The 23,645-nt window shown below is 42.0% G+C and overlaps 1 protein-coding gene and 1 long non-coding RNA gene across 2 annotated transcripts in view; one reads left to right on the forward strand and one right to left on the reverse strand.

Moving 5' to 3' along the window:
- The window catches only part of LOC140741746 (protein shisa-5-like), a 106,075-nt gene extending 87,767 nt beyond the window's left edge, over positions 1–18,308 (reverse strand). The window contains exons 1-2 of the mRNA XM_073072095.1: positions 18,084–18,308; positions 1,151–1,205 (exon numbers count right to left, since the gene is read on the reverse strand). Coding sequence (XP_072928196.1) covers positions 1,151–1,205; positions 18,084–18,147 — 119 coding nt within the window. The 5' untranslated portion in view covers positions 18,148–18,308. The remainder of the gene's footprint in view (positions 1–1,150; positions 1,206–18,083) is intronic.
- Positions 18,309–18,364: 56 nt separating this feature from the next.
- LOC140741748 (uncharacterized) lies at positions 18,365–21,920 on the forward strand. Its single transcript, XR_012102121.1, has 3 exons — positions 18,365–18,526; positions 19,941–20,139; positions 21,418–21,920. It is a non-coding gene; the product is annotated as an uncharacterized lncRNA (long non-coding RNA).
- Positions 21,921–23,645: the final 1,725 nt, after the last annotated feature.

Raw genomic sequence — 23,645 nt, forward strand, 5'->3', positions numbered from 1 at the left:
CACCAGCCAAAAAAAAAAAGCTGCAGAATGATGAATGGTTAAAGTCTAGCTTCTCCAAAAGCCAGGACTGGTAGGGGAGGGGAAGATTCTCTGAGGATTGTGAAGTTAGAGGACATTGCAAAGACAGGGAATGCAAAGCAAGGGCTTTCCTCTTTGGAGTGAAGGAGGATGAGAGGCGACTTGATAGAGGTGTATAGGATGATGAGAGGTATAGACTGAGTGAATAGCCAGAGACTTTTACCCAGGGCACAAATGGCTGATATGATGCAGCATAATTTTGAGGTGATTCGAGGAAAGTGTAGGAGGGGAATTGTCAGAGGTAAGTTGTTTATTATTCACACAGAAAGCAGTGTGCGCGCGAAACGCACTGCCAAGGGTGGTGGCAGAGGCAAGTGCAGTAGGGGTGCTTAAGAAACTCTAAGATAGACATTTGGATAATAGAAAAATGGAGGGTTATGGGGGAGGAAAGGTTTAGATTAGGACATTTAGAGCAGGTCATAAAGTTGGCACAACATCGTGGGCTTAAGGGCTCGTACTGTGTTCCGTGTTCCACGTTTAAGGCCATGGAGAGCTCTGAATGCAAGCAGGGGAGTCAGTGTAAGCCAAAAAGGACCAAAACTGAGGTATAACGGAAACCCGGAGCACAACTTGACGAGAATTTTGCATACTCGTTTGTTATTGGAGAGTACTGCAAGTTATGTCACTCTGAAATGTTTTGGAATAATCCAGTCTTAAGATAACAAAGGTATAGAGAAGAGCCCTAGCAGCACAAACTCAATAAGGGACTGCAACAGAGGTGGATGTAGAGAGGCACGAAACGCAACTCTGGATTAAGAACTACATTAGGTTCAATTTTATTCTACGACACATCAGACTCAAGTGGCCCCCTATTTAAATTTCTTCCTGCTTCTCAGGCAACTAGTTGCTGTTCCCCTGTTCTGAAAGTGCTTAGGGAATAAAATTCATTTGACAAGTTACTTCTTCATTTGCACACAGGTTCAAGGCTCTGTTGTTATTAGAGAATCCCCTGCATTGGATAAACTTAAAGTTACCTGCTTCAAATAACAGCAGCTCACTCTAGGAAAATACCAACCTGCGAAAGGGTTCAAAATCCCCTTGATGCCAGTTGAAACTAAATTCACGTACTTACCTGCTTTGAGTACACACAGGGTCATCATCATCAGAATCTTCGCAAAAAGCATGCACTGAAAAGACAAAATATACGTTAGGGCTGATGTTCCTGAGTAAATATGGGGCTATCACATCTTCTCTCAGGTACAAGAATATCACATTATACCAATAAAAATTAAGGCAATGACCATCTATTGTATAATTTCATTAGCTTACAGGAGACTTTTTTAAGTTTACGCCTGCAGTCAACGAACGACATAGCGCTAAATTGAACTGAACTAAACTGGCCTCCACGAGGACCACGAACTTGAAGGCTAGTGTGCCGCAATGACCAAGTGAGCTATTTGGCTGGTGTCAGGGCCTTGTGTTTTTGGCCCCTGATAGGGTCACCCATGACAAACAGGTCAAAGAGCAGAGGCCAGACCAACAGTGGTTCACCAGTCCTCATGATCGCAGCTAACAACCCTGACTGGCAAAACAAAACTGTTGCAGAAGCAGCAATGAAGACTCCTTCTATATCTGTGTGCAACTGTATGGACAGGCAGAGATGGGGGACCTTCATTGCTGCCCTAAATGGTGTAACATAGAAACATAGAAAATAGGTGCAGGAGTAGGCCCTTCGGCCCTTCGAGCCTGCACCGCCATTCAGTATGATCATGGCTGATCATCCAACTCAGAACCCTGTACCTGCTTTCTCTCCATACCCCCTGATCCCTTTAGCCACAAGGGCCATATCTAACTTCCTCTTAAATATAGCCAATGAACTGGCCTCAACTGTTTCCTGTGGCAGAGAATTCCACAGATATAACAGATAGTAAGAAGTAAGAGAACTAAACTGGGCATTCCGAGACTGCTTCGAGGATTCTGTTTTATGCTCTGTCTTTTTTTTCACTCATTTTCCCCCAATTGCATGATTTGTTCTTTCTTTTTGTGCATTGCGTGTTTGATGTTTTCTTTGAAAAGGTTCCATGGTGTTTCTTTGTTTTATGGCTGTCTGTGAGAAGATGAATCTCGGGGTTGCATATTGCATACATACTTTGATAATAAATGCACTTCGACTTTGATTCTCAGAGAGTTCATATTTCAACTCAATTTTGAGTGGATTTGTTAAATTTATCCATTGCCATTTGTAATATGAAGTAATTTTTATTGCAGTCAGAACTGCCTAAATCTCATTCTCACCAGTTAGAGTATAGGGTGTAATCATTTCCAGCTGTCTATGTATAATTGTTAGCCTCGCCTAATATCTAGGTTGTTCTCAGTTCCCTTATTAGTGGAACAATGTAACCCAGGGATTACTATTTACAATTACTTTTAACTCGCTCTAATTAAAAGGCTTACAAAGCTGACTTTCAAACTATTCTCTTTTCATTCTCTTTTGCCAAGCCTGGGCTGTGGATCTTGTAAAAGTCAAGTACAATGGGAAATGGAAGCAGTTTATTGCTTGTGAGGTCCTTACTCTGCACCAAACTTGCTGCCCAGCTTCCTGGGTTAACAAAAGTGAGCACATTTCATCAAGTCCTTTGTTGTTGCAAAGGATGTTGAGGTGTCCTTAATTCTGTCAGATGAATCTGAGCTTTCTTGAATCTGACAGAGAGCGCTTGGTAAACACACTGTGTCTCTCTCTCCCTCTCTCACACACACACGCACACCACCACCCTTGACTACTGTCTTCGCGCTAAGTATGCATACTTCAATATCTTCCCCGATATATTCTTATAATGGGTTGGCTTTACAGTGCCTTTCCCACCATGCACAATGCAATATACTATAGCTTTAGTAATGGGGATGAGTAAATATGTATATATTGTTTGTATACTGTATTTAATGTCAATACTTCTGTTTATTTTGTAATATGATTGTAATTACATTGTGGGTGCATTATATCCTAATTCATGTGTAAAATTAAGTTGACTTTGTAAGTAATTAAAGACAGTATGCCCTGTTGCCTAAAAACTGGGCAGATTGCTCTCACTGGGGGGGGGGGGGGGGGGGGAGAGGAGAGAGGGATGGAGAGAGGGAGGGAGGGAAACAGGGAGGGAGGGAAACAGGGAGGGACCAGGAGTTCACATTGGACATCACCTCTCTATGGATGCTGCCTGACCTATTTTGTATATCCAACATTTTGCTTTTTTTTTGGATTTTCCATTTGCAGCATTTGTAATATTTTGCTTTTGGGTCATTATGTCAATGAACCGCTGTGAGAATAAGATCAAGGAATTTCAATTGAGATTCTGACTGGCTTTGTTGTAAGTGGGCTGTGTTCTGTTGCACAGAATAGATGTCCTAATGAGCATGTGTAATACATAACGAGGCACAAGGTGGGATTTCCACGCAGAACACTCTTTTTAAGTAATAGAGTACAAGGCACACACTCTGACCATGCTTAACTACATTTACAAGCTGCTGGCTGAGGGTAGATTTTTATTCATTATTTATTGAGATACAATGTGGAATAGATCCTCGCAGCCCTTCGAGCCAGCAAACCCTGATTTAACCCTAGCCTAATCACGGGACAATTTACAATTAACCTACCAAGCAGTAGGTCTTTGGACCATCGGAGGAAACCGGTGCATCCAGAGGATACGCACACAGTCATGGGGAGAAACTCCTTACAGGCAGCGGCGGGAATTGAACCTGGGCCGCCAGTGCTGTCAAGCTAAGCACTATGCTACCACACCACCCCAGTCTGAAAGCCTTTATAGAATTGTACAAACTACCTGCAAGCAATAGATAGATAGATAGATAGATAGATAGATAGATAGATAGATAGATAGATAGATACTTTATTCATCCCCATGGGGAAATTCAACATTTTTTTCCAATGTCCCATACACTTGTTGTAGCAAAAAAAAAACTCATTACATACAATACTTAACTCAGTAATAATATGATATGCATCTAAATCACTAACTCAAAAAGTTAAAAAAAGTTCTTAAGTCCTGGCAGTTGAATTGTAAAGCCTAATGGCATTGGGGAGTATTGATCTCTTCATCTTGTCTGAGGAGCACTGCATCGACAGTAACCTGTCACTGAAACTGCTTCTCTGTCTCTGGATGGTGCTATGTAGAGGATGTTCAGGGTTTTCCATAATTGACCGTAGCCTACTCAGCGCCCTTCGCTCAGCTACCGATGTTAAACTCTCCAGTACTTTGCCCACGACAGAGCCCGCCCTCCTTACCAGCTTATTAAGACGTGAGGCGTCCTTCTTCTTAATGCTTCCTCCCCAACACGCCACCACAAAGAAGAGGGCGCTCTCAACAACTGACCTATAGAACATCTTCAGCATCTCACTGCAGACATTGAATGACGCCAACCTTCTAAGGAAGTACAGTCGACTCTGTGTGTATGTAATGAGTTTTTTTTTTGCTACAACAAGTGTATGGGACATTGGAAAAAAATGTTGAATTTCCCCATGGGGATGAATAGGAGGAAAACAAAACTCAATAAGCTCTGAAAATTCACTAGTTAAGTAGCCTATCTACACAGAAAATGCCACTAAACACTCGGCAGGTCAGGCTGCATCTTTGGAGAGCGAATATTTCAAAATGACAACCATGTATCTGAACTGAAATGACTAGAAACACAAATTTTGCTTCCTTTTCTGTGTTGGCGCTGCCTGACTTGCTAAATGTGTCAAGCATCGCCCACTTTTGCTTCCATATCTCCAGACCTTTATGAGATCCCTAAGGAAAAGTCTGCACCCTGACCCCACTGATGGTCGGATGACTGGTTTAATGCATGCCAGTGTGCGGTGGAATGGGAAAACAGCTCAAGAAACAGAAGCAGCTTGCACCGGAATTTTAAAATGCTCTCTCACGTACACATGGGCATGCTTGAACTTGCATTTTAGAATGTGGCTTGGTAGATGCACACTTAAAGATCAGGAGTCAGGAAGCATCCAGTAGGATTGCAACTGGGAGGTCAAAACAGGCAATTTTCACAGACTTGACAACCGGTTGATAAAAATTAGAAGTACATTTGGGGAGAAGTTCCAAAAACATAAGGCATAGAAGAAAAGTACTGTACTTCCTGTTTTAGTTCAACACAATGCAAAACTTGTTTTTAAAATGTTGACCAAATGTCCTATGTCCTAGTGTTGGAAGAGTCAGATGGGTTGGGTACAGATAATTAGATTAAAGTGAAGAAAGGTTTTATTTACTTCAGTGCTAAGAGTACTGTAAAATGGCCACAAATTCAGGCTGAGTTATACTTGTGTGTACGGGCTACACCGCAGCCTATGCTGTAACCTATGCTGTAACCGCCTACAAACTTGGTGGAGAAGAAGCAACCGGAAATGCTTAGGAGGAAATGCAATGCTACCAAGGGGACCAATCACAGTTGTTGCAGTCTGCGTCGCCGCGATGCGTGAGTAACTTTTCTGGAGAGGTGCACGTCACCCTACAGCATAGGGTACGGCGTAGGTATGGCATAGGGTACGCGATACCTACGGTGTCGATGCGACACACAGTATAAATCAGCCTTTACTTATGGTTCCAACAGACCATTGAACTACCCAAGCAGGTAGCAAATGAATGCAGGCAAAGTTTAAAAGAGATTATCATTTCCTTTTACACGTAGAGACAATGACGCCTGGAGCATACTGACAGGTGTGGTGATGGAAGCAGACTTGATTAAGGGGCACTTAGGTAGGTACCATTGGTTGGGTAGGGGAATGTAATGGGAGACAGATGACACATATTGTTCATAATAGAAACTTCTACAGAATTCACAATCACTGTCAATAAGTTGCTGTATTCACTTTAAGACAAGGAGCCTGACGTAACAACATCAGTGTAAAGTGACTGCCTTTGGTTTGTTCGTAATGGAAATAAAGGGCTGTGGCACACAAAATGACTCTCGCATGGCTTACTCGCAAAATCCTTCAATATAGTATCTACAGAAGGTGCCGCCCAAAGAAAGATCATCGAAAGTCCTTACCATCTGGGTTATGCCAGGTTTGCACTCTGAAGTCCCACACCACCAAGTACAACAGCTGCTTCCCTTGCAACCGCTAACCAACAAGCAAAACCCTAATCACTGCAGTTTACGAACACTGTGACCACCTTGCACTAAAATGGACTTTGATTTGTTTTTGTTCTAAACATGTTTTCTTGTAAAAATGCATGTGTTTTATGATTACTTTGATTTTCTCTTGTGAATGCTGCTTTTCTGATGCCACGTGCCCGTGATGCTGCCTCAAGGAAGTTGTACATCGCATCTGTGGGCACAGGGACTTCAGGATATGATAATAACCTCGACTTTGACTTTGAGCATGTAGGGAACGGAGGGACATGGATCACCTGCAGACAGATGGCACGGGTTTAATTTAGCTTCATCGTTAGCACAGAAATTGTGGGCCGATGAACCACAACAGGCTTACATTCTAAACAGCAATGGCTCGGGAAAGAATTAGTCCCCAAATCCTCTTGGAAACAAAATCATTCCAACTGGACTTTTAAAACAAGGTCCCTATATCCTGGGAATGCCATGTGTTGAGGCTTGCTCTGCACTCACATAATTGCCTAATATTGTGATCATATTTGACAACAACATCTGGCTTGGTTTTTATAGAATTTATGTTGCACAATGGCAAAACCACATATTCTAAACATGCTGTGGCAATTTGTCAGAAAGGTCCAGCCTTTTTGAAAGTTTAACTCTATATACTTGAATACTAAAATCCTTGGGAAATTATAATTGTACACCCTTACCCCTGTGTGTGTCCTGGAAGACTACTGTTAATTAGTTCAAGATATCCGTTTTTATTCAAAATGTTTCAGGATCGATCAGTTCCGATACAAGTCCTTTCAGATTTATTCTCCATGTCAATCAAGCAAGAGAACATAGCACAAGAACAGTTTCTTCAATCCAAGATGTTGTGCCAAACAACCTAAGCTAATGGCATCCAATTAACAAAGTTCTTAAATTATTTCCAAAAGAATCAATAAATGAAACTATTTTCCCCATTTGCCCCATACAATATGTCAAAGCCAAAGTCAAGTCAATTTTATTACCAAAGTAGATATGTCACCATATACCACCGAGATTGAATTTCCTGTGGGCATGCTTGGCAAATCTATAGAACGGTAACTATAACGGGACCATTGGAAGATCAACCAGAGTGCAGAATACAACAAACTGTGCAAATGCAAATATAAATAAATAGCAATAAGTAATGAGAACGTGATATAATGAGATAACGAGTCTTTAAAGTGAGATCATTGGTTGTGGGACTATTTCAATGATGGGGCTAGTGAGTGTAGTTAACTCCTTTTGTTCAGGAGCCTGATGGTAGTGGAGTAGTAACTGCTCTTGAACCTGGTAGTACGACTCCTAAGGCTCCTATACCCTCTACCTGATGGCAGTAGTGAGAAGAGAGCATGGCCTGGGTGAAGAGGGTCTCTGATAGTGGACAGAGATTTACGGATGCTATTGCAATCCTCCTCTGGCTCTGGGAGACTGATCCTAAGCCAAACCCACTGCAGCACTCTCCTGCTCTCAGTTAACTCTCAGTGGTTCCCCAATTGGGTATAAAGAGACCAGGCTTCCTCTAGAACTTCGTCTTCTGACTAAGCAGGTGCAGGAATGATTAGTGACCTGGTTCACTGCATTTGGCAAATGTGCCAGATGAAGACAGCTAGCTCAGAATAGTTGGTTCTTAATGGTTCACTTAATCCAGAAAGCAGAAATGTAATAAAAAATACGCAGATGCTAGAAATCTGAAGTAAAACTAGAAAATTCTGGAACTACTCAGCAAGACAAGCTGCATCTGAGTTAATGTTTCAAACTGAAGACTCTTCACCAGAACAACTTGAGACATGAACTTTTTTCCCATTTGCCATGGATGCCGACTAAAACTAACACTTCAGCCAGCACAGTGATGACAGGCTATTCCTGGTCCAAAAATTTCAGATCCCCTAGAATAAGGGTTCACAACCGTTCTGTGTCATGGACCACCATTAAGCAATGGACACCAGGCTGGGAATCCCTCCTCTTGACTCCCTCATACCCTCCTGCCAGATGCAATGGAGGCTGCTGGTCTACCCCTCTAACTGGCTGCACCATTTCTTCCCATCCCCGTGCTACAAGCACAATGCCTACTGACCAACATCAAGCTTGTTACCATGGAGATGGCCAGTTTCATAAATTCTTGAACCAAACAACCAGCTGGCATCAAATCTCGAGCACCAACATACCATCAATAAATCAACAGTATGTTCACCACTTGCAAGCAATTCAAGGGTTTTTAAAACCCTGGGCTCACTGACCTCCTCCCTCCACTGTCTGAATCTCTGCCACACCATCACATTCTCGTCCTCCAAGACATTTCTTTTAAAGACCCTTCCCTTTGATCACTAGTTTCTGTATCTTCTTACAAGCTGTTACGTACCCTGTAATGGGTTAAAAAGAACCAGCAGAAATAGACACACCTGACTCTTCCGTTATAAACTGTATTTTATTAGTAACTACGTGAATAAATTAATATAAAATGAGATAAAGTAAACAGATTAGCAAAGTATATGCATATATATAGGTGAGTAAATAAAGTTCCCAAGCTTTCTCAGCACAGGTGATTAGGCAATACAGTCTTATGGTAGTATGGTAAGTAATCAGTTCAGTTCTGGAATCTGATTTGAGTAGAGTTGGAGAGAGAGAGAGAGAGAGAGAGAGAGAGAGAGAGAGGAGTTGATTTGTCTTCCAATGCCGATGCCGATCCTCCACGTCGTCCTCCTGCTCCCGAAACTTAATTAAAGTCACCACTTGTGACCACAAAAAGAGGATGCCGTCTTCTGTGGTGGAGTTATCAACCCAGGCCAGGGTTAAACACATCAATAGCTCCCCACCGGTCACCCCTTTGCCCACACTGAGAGCAAAACCCCACCCTTGTCGTGGGTACACAAAGCTCACCAGTGCCCTCCTTGCCTCTGGAGTCGTGTGTCTCTTGTGTCTCCCCTTTGGTGTGTCTGATTTAAAAAGTTGACCGACCTTGCATATATCTCCAAGTGCTGAACACGAGCTGTCCATCATATAACTCCGCCTTTCAGTTTCCAAGGCAATTCACAGACTTTCTCTCTCTCCCTGCTGCTGAATTAGCACACAAGCTGTTCGCTCCCTCTCTCTCTCGTTAAAAGGAACAGTCCACTTTAGAATAATCCTTCAGTTCTTGTCACAGAGCACTGAAGTTAATGTTGTCTGACATTTGTTCCTTTGAAGCAGGTTTTGTTTCTTCACTGTGTTAATAGTTCTAGATCGGGGTTCCTGACCTTTACTATGCCATGGATCCCTACCATTAACTGAGGGGCCCATGGACCCCAGGTCAGGAACCCCGATCTAGATAAACCCCTGTTCTAGCATTAATAGATCAAATCTATTGGCTCGAAACAAATTTTGAAGACTTGTCTATTCAACAATTTATAGTCCCTCAGGATATCAATTCCTTTGAAATTCAAGACAACGGGTGCCAATGCCAGTTCACTGTCCACAAATCAGAACAGCCACAACTTGCTTTATATGATAGCTTCAATGCAGCAAAACCTTCTGAAGAGCTTCATAGCATGATGCACCATCAATGACTCTCCGAGACGTGAGGCGAGATATAGGCTTTTATTGACTGGAAGAAAGAACAAGCAGCAATTGACCACCATGCTACATCCTGGAGACTGAGAGCAGGGCTCAGGCCCCAATCGCCTTTATACCGGGGTCTGTGGGAGGAGCCACAGGAGCAGTCAATGGGGGGGTGTGTCCAGACAGGTATATGTAGTTCACCACATAGCAATATGACCAATTAAACATTTAACACCAAGTAACTTAAAAAAAAGTTTGCGATGAATGTCTAGCATTTGGACACACTGGTAGCTTTTAATGAGCTGCAGGAAAGATCATTGTTCTGTAGGGAGTTTTAAGGCAGGAATTCTAGGGATCAGTCCTAGATCCCTGAAACCAAGGAATTCAGTGAAGTGAGAAGGAAGTCAATCATACATCGTGAACCAGCTGGCCACTGTATCAGGTACAAGGACGAAGCCTATCCACTTCAAGGTCGACGTGTTGCGCGTTCAGTGTTGCTCGTCTGCACACCACTGTGCTAACGTGTGGTTACTTGAGTTACTGTCAATCTCCTGACAGCTTGAACCAGTCTGGACATTCTCCTCTGGCCTCTCTCATTAAGAAGGCGTTTTCACCCACAGAACTGCTGCTCACTGGATGTTTTTTTGTGCACCATTCTCTGTAAACTTCAGAGAAGTGTGCATGAAAATCCCAGGAAATCAGTAATTTCTAAGATACTCAGATCACCCCATCTGGCAGTTATTACCTCTCAACCATCAGGCTTTTGAAGCAAAGGGGATAACTTCACTCAACTTCACTTGCCCCATCACTGAAATGTTCCCACAACCAATGGACTCATTTGCAAGGACTCTTCATCTCATGATATCAATATTTAGTGCTCAGTTATTTATTATTATTCTTTCTTTATTTTTGAATTTGCACCGTTTATTGTCTTCTGCATTCAGGGTGGGCAATCTTCCATTGATTCTACTGTGGTTATCGTTCTATAGATTTATTGAGTAGGTCCACAAGAAAATGAATCTCAGGGTTATCTAATGTACTTAGATGTTTACTTTGAACTTTTATAGCACTATTGTTCTGTTCTACGTTCACCCTGGAACCTTGATGGTGACATTGTTCTTGGGAGCACATCCATACATTCCTTATACAGAGTGCTCATACCTCACTATTTCCTTGATGTTTTGCTCTGTAAACCACACGCTCTACTTTCCACACATACAGTCACTGTACTCCTTCTCTCTCCACTTTCTTGAATGCAGGCTAGATCAGGTGGACACATATCAATTTCAACGGGAAATTCTGGGGACACAAGAGCCTGAATGGTGGGAACATCTGACCAGCAGTCACAAGTGTCTGTGGTTCTTCATGTTGCAGCATGGGCTGAGACAAAGACCAATAAATCAGATATGCTATACTTGGGGGAGTAATGCTTACTGAACAGCAGTATCTGGAACAATGCTGTATGCACTCTGTGGCCATTTTATTAGATACTTGTTAATGCAAATAACTAATCAGACAATCATGCGGCCGCAACTATCCATGCATAAGAGCATGCAGACATGGTCAAGAGGTTCAGCTGTTGGTCAGACTAAACATCAGAATGGAGAAAAGATTTAACCTAAGTGACATTGACCATGGAATAATAATCAGGAAGGAAGAAGATGATACTGTTGATGTTAGTACAGTCAGAGCTATGCCAGATATTATTGGTAGACTAGTGTCCACACAAACTCTGGATGACAGATTAGATCAAGACTTACTGATATTTTTCTCCAATGCTGAGGATTTTCATTCATTATGGCTTCAGATTGAGAAACTATTCATTTCATCACCCATTAACAAGCAGTTCTACAGGCTTGATGTGCAACGAGACATCAGAGGAAATGATGAACACATGGGCAAAGTAAAGACCCTAATGTCTAAACCTTTATCGATCAAGCAATACAGGATTGCTTTGTGTGCAGACTGACTGGAGAGGGAATTCAGACAGAACGACTTAATATGATCTGACATTTATAAGAGTTTATTGAATGATCCCAGTGTGGAAATGACATAGTGGAACAGAAGGATAATTTGCTTGGAGTGCAGCTCTGGAATAAACATAATTCAAGCAATGAATGACAGTAATGTCACCATCCACTTTCTTGAATGCAGGCTAGATCAGGTGGACACATATCAATTTCAACGGGAAATTCTGGGGACACAAGAGCCTGAATGGTGGGAAGAGGAAAATATGGATTGGGATGAAGAGCAATCCACAGACTCTGGAATTAATGGAATAGTTCTGCACCATGGACATACAGCAACAGGACTTCGGCAAACTACAGGTTACAGTTAATGTCTGTCTACTGGAAAGGGCAATTGACTCAAGTACCAACTACATACATCACCACACGAGTAGTTTTACAGGAGGATTCCAACGGTAGCCTGCCATGTCAGTCTGTGGGTGTGTGCAAGGGAGTTACTACAAGTATTTGGGGAACTATCATGTACAGTCAATACAAGGACACGGAGAGAAAACTGCCAGTGACCTTGGCCAATTGAGTGAGGACTGGCAATTTCTGGCTTTATCTAGCATTAGCCTGGCACTCTGTTCATAGACCCAGTGTGAACATCTCTAAATAAAACAGTACAGGAGGATTCTTAGATACAAGTTTCACATTTGCTTTCCTCTGGGAGACAAGCCAGGTATTGATGATCATGGATAGTTCTTAAAGCCCTGAAGCCACTAATAGAAGGGTGGGGGTACTGCTGAAGAACCAGAACAAAGTGTGTCAAACTTTGTTGGTGTTGGCCCCCATTGCAAACCATGTAACCCTACACAGAACCCCTGCATAAGAGAGCAGTGCTATCCCCTGCCCACCTCCAGATTTATTACCGTTTCCAGACACTTAATACTTTGGACAGTTTGGCCCAGCCCCACTTCCACATATAGTTAACTTTTGGTTCTTTCCGCGCCTTGTGGCGCATTGGGCGGTAACCTTGCCGTACCTTTAGCATTTTTGTCCGTTTTTAAAATTTTACGGTGCTGAATTGCTAGTCGATGCTCAACCCAGCACGGATGGAAAGTATGCAAGGAGCTGGCCTGATTCGACCCAGGACCACTCGCCTTATAGTTGACTGTGAGTGGGAGGAATTCATGCCACTGACATTTAATACACATAAAAGGTTATATACCCATACCAAACTACCACATGGGGACAAGTCAGCCTCAAAACTTTGTGTCAAGGATGAACAAAATGTAAAGGATCCCAAGGAGTGTTTGAAATCAAGGCCATCACTCAAAAGGCCAAACCAGAACACTTAAAAATTCTGAGGAAAATAATCATCAGATTACACAATAAGAAAGTCCATATGAAATAGATCATGTTTACACTTATGCGCCCAAAGTTGTCCAAACAGGATTTATGGCCAATGGGAATTGATAGGTGCTGGTAAGTTGGTGTTTTCTCAGGATGTGAGATTCTCATCCAATGCCATCGGGCTTCCTTAGGATATTCAAGTATAACTTAAAAGATTTTACTAAGTTTGAACAAAATACTGTGGCCTCCTCCTCATAAGTTATTGTGGGAAGGAGATGCCCACCTGTGTGAAAAAACCCTATCACAGAAAAGTGAATTAGAGATGGTAATGTTTGAGGAAGTGAGACTGAGTAACACAGGACTGAGGAGATTTGAGATTTACAATGTGAAAAGTAACAATAGACAAGCAATATGTCTTATACCAGAGGTGAATGGCAAATTAATTCAAATGGAATTGGACATTGGCTTGACTGTTTCAGTCATTCCACAAAATGAGTTTGAATGGCATTTCTAAAATACTGACCGAAGCCCGCAGATATCCAACTAAGAACTTATACTGGAGATAACTCCAGTGGGAATGACATTTGTAAACTACAACAACCAGCAACCCATACTGGGTTTGTATGTGGTAAAAACAAGAGGGCCAGCATTGAGAGGCCATGATTGGCTGAGACAAGTACAACATGATTGGAGATCCATCCACCATTTGCATGCCATATCCTTACAATAGAGTCAACTGAAAGTGAATTAAGAAAGGTACTGGATGATGCCACAACCGTCTCTATGCTCTACGCAATGAAGCATTGCCCAAAAGATGACAAACCTCTGTGCCTCTGGACCAAGGAAGGGCCATGCTGCTCAGAGGTATCAAGAAAGTGGTCCAACTACAATAATTTTTGTAGGCAACTTATCTGAGAAAACTTCTGAAATGTTAATTAGACACTTACTTGTGAAATGTGCTTTGGTGTTAAACTGGAAGAGAGTTCAAGGAGCTTCAGGGAAGTTGCAAAAGAACTGGTATAAAGAACCAGAATCTACTCTGCATGCATTAAGGTTTTTGCATGAACTTCAAATGGGACATAAAAAGCTCCTTGTAAAAGTAGATGCAAAGAGCGAAGCACAGCTAGATGAATGGAAGGCTAAAAAGAAAGAAGTCAAAGAAGATTTGAAAACATAGGATTTGTCAGATGATGCTCTGATGAGGAAATCAAGAGGAAAGATCAGATCATAAAAGGAGAAATAGAAGGATTAATGAGATACCCCAGTGAACTAAATGCACCTTCCTAAGATCAAGATGTACATCCTAGAAAGCAGAAAATGGAAAAGAAAGAGGAAGATGACATAAGTGCCATGGAAATGGTAGAAGATAAATGAGATCTAATTTCTTCAAAAGTTAGCAAATTCAGAGATACTCACAAGAAACCAAAAGAAAAAGGAAAAAGAAAGATGAGAAGTTGAAAAGGAGAGAACAGGCAAAGAGAAAGAACCTGAATGAGAAAAGACAAAGATATAAAAGATAGAAGGAACATGAGAAAGAAAAAGGGATTGAGAGTGGGATAAAGAGAGAGAAAGAAGTTGGGACTGGAAGAAAAGCAAGGATCGAAGTCGATCCAAAGAGAGAAGACGAGAAAAGGAGGAAAAAAAGGTGTCCAGAGCTGTCAGAACCACTTCCTGCAGTTACAGCGTCACTTCCTACACCACCATGGAGGAAGCTGAGAGTGATTCACACCCACAAGTCTCACCTGCCAAGCAGACTGGTTCCCTTGTCAAGAAAGACATCCGACTAGAGTAAACAGACTCCACAGAAATTCAATCTTTGAAAATCTGAATGGGGCAATTTAAAAATTTACCATGCTGTGAATGTCCATATAGTAGTTGTATTATATAGTATACTGTATATATAGTATGTATACAAGTTGAGATGCATTCTATATTGAATTTGAATTCATAGCTAAGCAGAGAGGAGTATTGTGTATTTAATATTTCAGTAATATTTGAATATTGTAAATATGGTTTGATTACGCATTCTTAGTTTACATAATGCATTGCAGGTTATATATAAAAGTATGTAAACGGCATATGTCATCAGATCACCACATGTTACATGCGCGCCTTGCTTAAAGTAATTAGATAGATAGATAGATACTTTATTCATCCCCATGGGGAAATTCAACATTTTTTCCAATGTCCCATACACTTATTGTAGCAAAACTAATTACATACAATACTTAACTCAGTAAAAATGATATACATCTAAAATCACCCTCTCAAAAAGCATTAATAATAGCTTTTAAAAAGTTCTTAAGTAGTTTACTTAAATACATTGAGTCCTAACCCCGGCACTTTAACATATCTTACTCCTGGCGGTTGAATTGTAAAGCTGAATGGCATTGGGGAGTATTGATCTCTTCATCCTGTCTGAGGAGCATTGCATCGATAGCAACCTGTCGCTGAAACTGCTTCTCTGTCTCTGGATGGTGCTATGTAGAGGATGTTCAGGGTTTTCCATAATTGACCGTAGCCTACTCAGCGCCCTTCGCTCTGCTACCGATGTTATACTCTCCAGTACTTTGCCCACGACAGAGCCCGCCTTCCTTACCAGCTTATTAAGACGTGAGGCGTCCCTCTTCTTAATGCTGCCTCCCCAACACGCCACCACAAAGAAGAGGGCACTCTCCACAACTGACCTATAGAACATCTTCAGCATCTCACTACAAACATTGAATGACGCCAACCTTCTAAGGAAGTACAGTCGACTCTGTGCCTTCCTGCACAAGGCATCTGTGTTGGCAGTCCAGTCTAGCTTCTCGTCTAACTGTACTCCCAGATACTTGTAGGTCTTAACCTGCTCCACACATTCTCCATTAATGATCACTAGCTCCATATGAGGCCTAGATCTCCTAAAGTCCACCACCATCTCCTTGGTCTTGGTGATATTGAGACGCAGGTAGTTTGAGTTGCACCATATCACAAAGTCCTGTATCAGTTTCCTATACTCTTCCTCCTGTCCATTCCTGACACACCCCACTACAGCCGTGTCATCAGCGAACTTCTGCACATGGCAGGACTCCGAGTTATATTGGAAGTCTGATGTGTACAGGGTGAACAGGACCGGAGAGAGCACGGTCCCCTGCGGCGCTCCTGTGCTGCTGACCACCCGTGTCAGACCTACAGTCTCCCAACCGCACATACTGAGGTCTATCTGTCAAGTAGTCCACTATCCAATCCACCATGTGAGAGTCGCATCTCTTGGCTCCCTTGTTTTCCTTTCAATTAGCTTTTATGTTTTGGAGTTACAAAACACAATGGTCTGCATGTTTTCCCTATGTAAAAAGGGAAGCAGTGTAGTAGTTTAAATAAAAATTCTTTTTAAGAACTGAGTGCTATGTGATACAAACTTAGTATGCTGTTGTCTAGTTGAGTTGCTGTACTCAATAAAATGTGTTCCATTTACAGCTCCACCTCATCTCCTCTGCTTGTAACATCAAAGAGGATCTCAATAACATTAAGCTTTTCTGATTTTTCTCACTGCAATTCCTATTCAATATGCCAGATTCTGATGAGCTTCAAGCCACACACTCACATCCACTGAGGAGCAGATACTAAAGTCAATGACATGTAGAAACTCGCAACCAGAGAAGTATAATTTTCTGAATACAGACAAGTCCCTGAGGCGACATGCATCATACAAAATGCTAACTCAATACCCTTTCAGAAAGCTGAACACAGAGGATCAGTCCTATCCTGCAAGATTAGTGGTATACTTGCAATTCCTTTTTTTTTTAAACTGACCAGCACAGAATGAAATGTGATTCTGGGCAGAAAGAAACAAACAAAATTATCAGGTCAAAGGCCTAACAGACAGAAGGTGAAAGGTCAAAGATTCATGGGTGAACATACTCATCCACTACAACAGCACAGAATAATCAAACATTTCAATGTTTTAGAAGGAAAGACATTTGGGATAAAGAAAAGACGCCTTATCTGAGAAAGGATGCACTGGCATTTGAGATGATCCAGAAGAGGTTCATGAAAATGATCCGCGAATGAAAGGGTTAAACATCTGAGGAGCACTTAATGGCTCATTGGCGTTTAGAAGAATGGGGGATCTTATTGAAACCTATTGTAGACTTAGATAGAGTGGACATGGAGAGGATGTTTCCTATAATGGGGGAGCCAAAGACCAGAGGGAGCAGCCACAGAATAGAAGAACGTCTCTTTAGAACAGAGATGAGAAAGAGTTTCTTTAGCCAGAGGCTAAATCTGTGGTGAATCTGTGGAATTCATTGCCACAGACAGCTGTGGAGCCAGGTCTTTGGGTATATTTGGATAGGTTCTGGATTAGTAGGGGCATCAAGGATAACCAATCGGCCATGTTGGAATGGTGGAGCAGACTCAACGGGCCAAACGACCCTGTGTCTAATGGCCTGCGTATAGATTCCGCTGGTGAGTCAATAGTGCTTGTACCAGAATAAAGTTCACCTTTGTTAATCACACCTATCATTTAAGAACTTATGCAGCTGTTTAAAATGTTACTCCACACACACACATACACAGGTATACCACGCTCATTACCCAGGTCAACCAATCACACGGAGTCACTACAAAGTGCTGTTTATGTTTCCAGCAAAGTAACTCCCTCCCGTCAGGACTGAAGTTAATGGTCAATAGATCCCCGTTCACGTGCTCATTCCCGCCACCGGGCAGGAAGCACAACATTATAAGCTATTCGACTGCATGCGCCATCACAATTAATTCAATAACCCTCACGCAGAAGACTCAGGGGCAAGTCCTCCTCCTCGCCCCGAAAGCCCAGCCACCACTCACAACGATCAACGAGAAGGGTCGACCCTGACCCTTTTGGGGAGGGAGGTGGAAATGGGAGTTGCTGAATTCTGGAATAATCTACATTTTCTTTAAAAATGCAGCCTGGATTCACTAAACCACGGAGAAGTGATGCGGTTGAAAAACAATCGAGCACTCATCTCAAATACTGAACTGAAACATAACAAAGGGGTCTCGAAAACTCTTTAGGTCAACGTGAAACATTAATTACAATGTTTTTTTTAAAAAAAAACTCACCAAGGGGTACAAAGATCACGAAGCACCCCAAAACGCTGGTAATCGACAAGCGTATTGACGCCATTGAGTTACAGCGATAATGTAACTTTTTTCAGTTTATTTTCACAGGACGTGTACACAAACACGCGCGAGGAGTCAGCAAGTCACTGGCGGGCGGATGCACGGAACCCCGCTGCTGTCTGCCGGCAAACACGACCTGCTTGGAACTCCCAGCAACTCCGGATCTCCAGACACCACAAGCGTCGACAAGCTAACCTGCACCCAGAAGGCGAAAGCGTACCGCTTGTGACTCATCCTCGAAGAGAAGTTCTCAAACATCACAACAAACCACCGGACAGTGCCTCCCAGAGATGAAACATGAAAATGACAACGTTTGATGAGAAATGGGCATTTGAAAATGTACAAATACTCCAAATTGGTTCACATTACTATTTCCCACATGGGTATGTACATCTATCCACCTATCTGCCCCTCTCTCTATCCCTGCCTCCCTCTCCTCTCTCCCTTCTCCACCCACTCTCTCACACCACACTCATCTTAATTCCCTTAAGAGCTTACAGTGAGCAGAGCAAAAAAAAACACATAACTGAAATTAGTTCAGACAGCCATAGTTCTCACAATTTAATGGCAAGGTTTCACGTGGAACTGAACATGTGGAGATGATGACTACCAATAGGCAATATTTGCAAGCAATAACCCGATGCCATGTACTTAGTCACCAGCTATCTACCTTCTTTAAGTAACCAGCACAAATGTTTTCAGGCTCAAGTTTATTTGTCATGCAACCACACATGAATTACAGCCGAATGAAACAGAGTTAATGGGGGCGGGGGGCAAGGTGCAAAACACAGAACCAATGGCCACACATAGCACAAAGCACAGATGGCACATATAAGATAAAATATACTTACACACTAAATATAGTCCAAGTCCCTGAGTGCACAAATGGTTGCAGCAGTCTATCGTTGACACTATCTTTTGGAACTCCTACAAACATTTTTCTGTTTAAGTGAATGTAAATGTTACAAAACTTTCCTTTAACTATGAAAAGCATTCTTTCCCTTTGGTTATATCTTTTATTTTATCATTGTTTAAGGAGATATCTAAGGGAAAGTGAAAAGGGGTTACAATATATTTAATATGAACCACATGCAGTTTTAAATATATATACAACACACACACACACAAAATGCTGGTGGAACACAGCAGGCCAGACAGCATCTATAGGGAGAAGCGATGTCGACATTTTGGGCCGAGACCCTTCGTCAGGACTAACTGAAAGGAAAGATAGTAAGAGATTTGAAAGTAGTGGGGGGAGGGGGGAAATGCAAAATGATAGAAGACCGGAGGGGGTGGGATGAAGCTAAGATCTGGAAAGGTGATTGGCGAAATATATATAGTTGTTTTTGATCCTACTGTGCCCTTGGCAAGGCAGGAATGAGACAAAGCAGTTAATAATGACGTGGGTAAGGAATTACCATTGAGTGTGATTGGTACTGAACTGAATGGTGATTAAATTATATATTATTGTTAATAGTTTGGATGAAATTGCTTGCAATGGAATGTAACCACTGTTAGCATATCCACAGTGCTTCAAAAGTTGCACAGAAAAAGAATGTTTATATCAATACTGTATTTGAAGTTCAATCAGAAAAGTCCTCCTTCCCCTGGCAAGAATATATATATTAGATTAATTGAGAAATGAATTGCATCAGAACTTTGGTCCAAATTCGTACAGATGCAAAGTTCAAAAAAATGTGCTGTTGCTTTCTTTCTGCAAAGTTTTATTTTCTTGCATTTAATACCGAATTATGAAAATTCATAAGTTTGACAATTTCTCGTCTCATTCTTTTGTAGGTAAAATTGGATATTTGGTCTCCTGATGGGGATTAAGGAAATCTCTACCAATATTCAAAATAACAATGTTCAGCGTTAACAACATGTACAAAATGCAGGAGGAATTCAGCAAGTCAGGCAGCATCTATGGAGGAGAATAAACAGTCAATGTTTCGGACTGAGGCCCTTCGCCAGGACCAGAGATGCCAGAAAGTGACAGGTGAAACCGGGCATGAGGGAAGGTGGTGAGGGCAGATGCCATAAGAAGCTGCGAGGTGATAGATGGAAGTGTTAATGAGCTGAATAAGAAGGAATCTAACGGGAGAGGACAGTGAACCATTAAAGAAAGGGAAGGAGGAGGGGAACCAGGGAAGTGATGGGTGGGTGAGGAGAAGAGAAGGGTTGAAGGAGATCCAGATAGGGGAATGAAAAAAGAGAGGGGACACATTTACTAGGTTAGAGAAATTGATGTTCATTCCACCTGGCCAGAGACTACTGTTATATTATTTGCTTGTAAAGCTCTTCAAAGTAACCCATCGGGGTAACATATGTCATTTCTTGGCAAACATTTTCTGCCAAAATTTATGTTTAAGAAATAATGAAGTAATTTTATAGGTGTTAATAATAATGCTTCTTAAGATTATTATAGCTGGGAGTGGGAATGGGGGACAAGCTTCCACTACCTATTAAATGGTCCCAATGGCGTGTGACTCAAATAGCCTCTGACAACCAAGTCCAGCTCCTGGCCTTCATGTGTGGCTTGGCTACCAAGCCTGGCAGAACTGTTTCTACAGACAAGGGGCAAAGGCGGGCTACTGGTGCCTTAAAACCAGTCACTTCGGGCAGATGGGGCTCGTCAGCCGTGGCTGGCAGCTCATCTAGGAGAAGGGAAACTCCGATCTCAAGCCTCTGCTGCCTTGCGGCTACACCCACTCATGGGGAAGGTTTTGGGAGTAATCCCTGATGGAAAAATCCAGAGCTGGAGTCCCTAAGGCGGTCCTACCTTGAGTTCACTTGTGATGCCGCTGATGCCAAACTGTATCGGTTTCTGTTGTTCCTTTGGGTTCATCAGATGCTTAGAGAGGGGTTGCTTGCTACAGGGGCAGCAGCTTGTTCTCCATATTGTACTGCCCTGACTTGCATATCCAGACAGCTATGATGCAACATCCATGGTCAACTCTGACTGACGGAGGCCTCATCATCATTAGTAACACACATTGAATATAATGCCCAGTAATCACGGTTTATTACCATCCAATTATTTTATAATGTGTATATTTATCTAAGTACCCTACCAAGGCTTTTGACTTTATTATATTTAGGTATACGGTCATAAATCTTGTTTATTATCTCTAAATATTAATGATTTAATGTGCTAACAAACTTCTACAGGAGATAACCTGATTGGTTGCATTATGGTCTGATATGGCAGTTTGAATGTGCATGACTGTAAGAAGCTGCAGGAGTTGTATCTCACCCTTCCCCCATCTATTGGTAGTATTTGCTGGAGGTGCTGCCTCAAGGAGATAACGTCCCTCATCAGAGATTCCCACCATCTGGGCCATGCCATCTTTTAGAAGCTACCATCATGCAGGAGGTACAGAAGCCTGACACCCAAGTTCAAAAACAGTTACTTCCCTTCTACCATTTGGTTCTTGAACCAACCGATAAAACCCCAATCACCACAGTTTAACAGCACCATGAACCACTCGACAACTTTGCACTAAAATGGACTTTTTTTTTGTTCAATCGTAATTCAAAAAACATATAATGGAAGGTGGCACCAGCGAATAATGCCACCAAAGGAAACATCCTCAAGACGGCCTTCAGATAACTAACACTGAGCTGAACTGTATTGAAATATATTTTGTGATTTTTCTGTTTTACATTCTGGGTTTTCCTTGTTCTTGTTACCATTTGCACAATTTTGATTTTGCACTTGGGAGGAGGGAAGTGGGTTTGATGTTTCTCTTTGGACAGTTTGGTTCCATGGTTCTTTGTTTTGTGCCTGTCTGTGGGGAAGATGAATCTCAGGGTTGTATACGACATACATACTTCGATAATAAATGTACTTTGAATCTTTGAATTAATTTATGTTTATCTTGTGAATGTTGCTCAGATGATATAACCATATAACAATCACAGCACGGAAACAGGCCATTCCGGCCCTCCTAGTCCGTGCCGAACTCTTAATCTCACCTAGTCCCACCTACCCGCACTCAGCCCATAACCCTCCACTCCTTTCCTGTCCATATACCTATCCAATTTTACCTTAAATGACACAACTGAACTGGCCTCTACTACTTCTACAGGAAGCTCATTCCACACAGCTATCACTCTCTGAGTAAAGAAATACCCCCTCGTGTTTCCCTTAAACTTTTGCCCCCTAACTCTCAAATCATGTCCTCTCGTTTGAATCTCCCCTACTCTCAATGGAAACAGTCTATTCACGTCAACTCTATCTATCCCTCTCAACATTTTAAATACCTCGATCAAATCCCCCCTCAACCTTCTACGCTCCAATGAATAGAGACCTAACTTGTTCAACCTTTCTCTGTAACTTAAGTGCTGAAACCCAGGTAACATCCTAGTAAATCGTCTCTGCACTCTCTCTAATTTATTGATATCTTTCCTATAATTCGGTGACCAGAACTGTACACAATATTCCAAATTTGGCCTTACCAATGCCTTGTACAATTTTAACATTACATCCCAACTTCTGTACTCAATGCTCTGATTTATAAAGGCCAGCGTTCCAAAAGCCTTCTTCACCACCCTATCTACATGAGACTCCACCTTCAGGGAACTATGCACTGTTATTCCTAGATCTCTCTGTTCCACTGCATTCCTCAATGCCCTACCATTTACCCTGTATGTTCTATTTGGATTATTCCTGCCAAAATGTAGAACCTCACACTTCTCAGCATTAAACTCCATCTGCCAACGTTCAGCCCATTCTTCTAACCGGCATAAATCTCCCTGCAAGCTTTGAAAACCCACCTCATTATCCACAACACCTCCTACCTTAGTATCATCAGCATACTTACTAATCCAATTTACCACCCCACCATCCAGATCATTTATGTATATTACAAACAACATTGGGCCCAAAACAGATCCCTGAGGCATCCCGCTAGTCACCGGCCTCCATCCCGATAAACAATTATCCACCACTACTCTCTGGCATCTCCCATCTAGCCACTGTTGAATCCATTTTATTACTCCAGCATTAATACCTAACGACTGAACCTTCTTAACTAACCTTCCATGTGGAACTTTGTCAAAGGCCTTGCTGAAGTCCATATAGACTACATCCACTGCCTTACCCTCGTCAACATTCCTCGTAACTACTTCAAAAAATTCAATAAGGTTTGTCAAACATGACCTTCCACGCACAAATCCATGCTGGCTACTCCTAATCAGATCCTGTCTATCCAGATAATTATAAATACTATCTCTAAGAATACTTTCCATTAATTTACCCACCACTGATGTCAAACTGACAGGTCTATAATTGCCAGGCTTACTTCTAGAACCCTTTTTAAACAATGGAACCACATGAGCAATACGCCAATCCTCCGGCACAATCCCCGTTTCTAATGACATCTGAAAGATCTCCGTCAGAGCTCCTGCTATCTCTACACAAACTTCCCTCAAGGTCCTGGGGAATATCCGGTCAGGACCCGGAGATGATGCTACGGGTAACTTTTTTGTTCCACCTGTGCA

This window comes from Hemitrygon akajei, chromosome 19 (assembly GCF_048418815.1).
Source record: "Hemitrygon akajei chromosome 19, sHemAka1.3, whole genome shotgun sequence".
NCBI lineage: Eukaryota > Metazoa > Chordata > Chondrichthyes > Myliobatiformes > Dasyatidae > Hemitrygon > Hemitrygon akajei.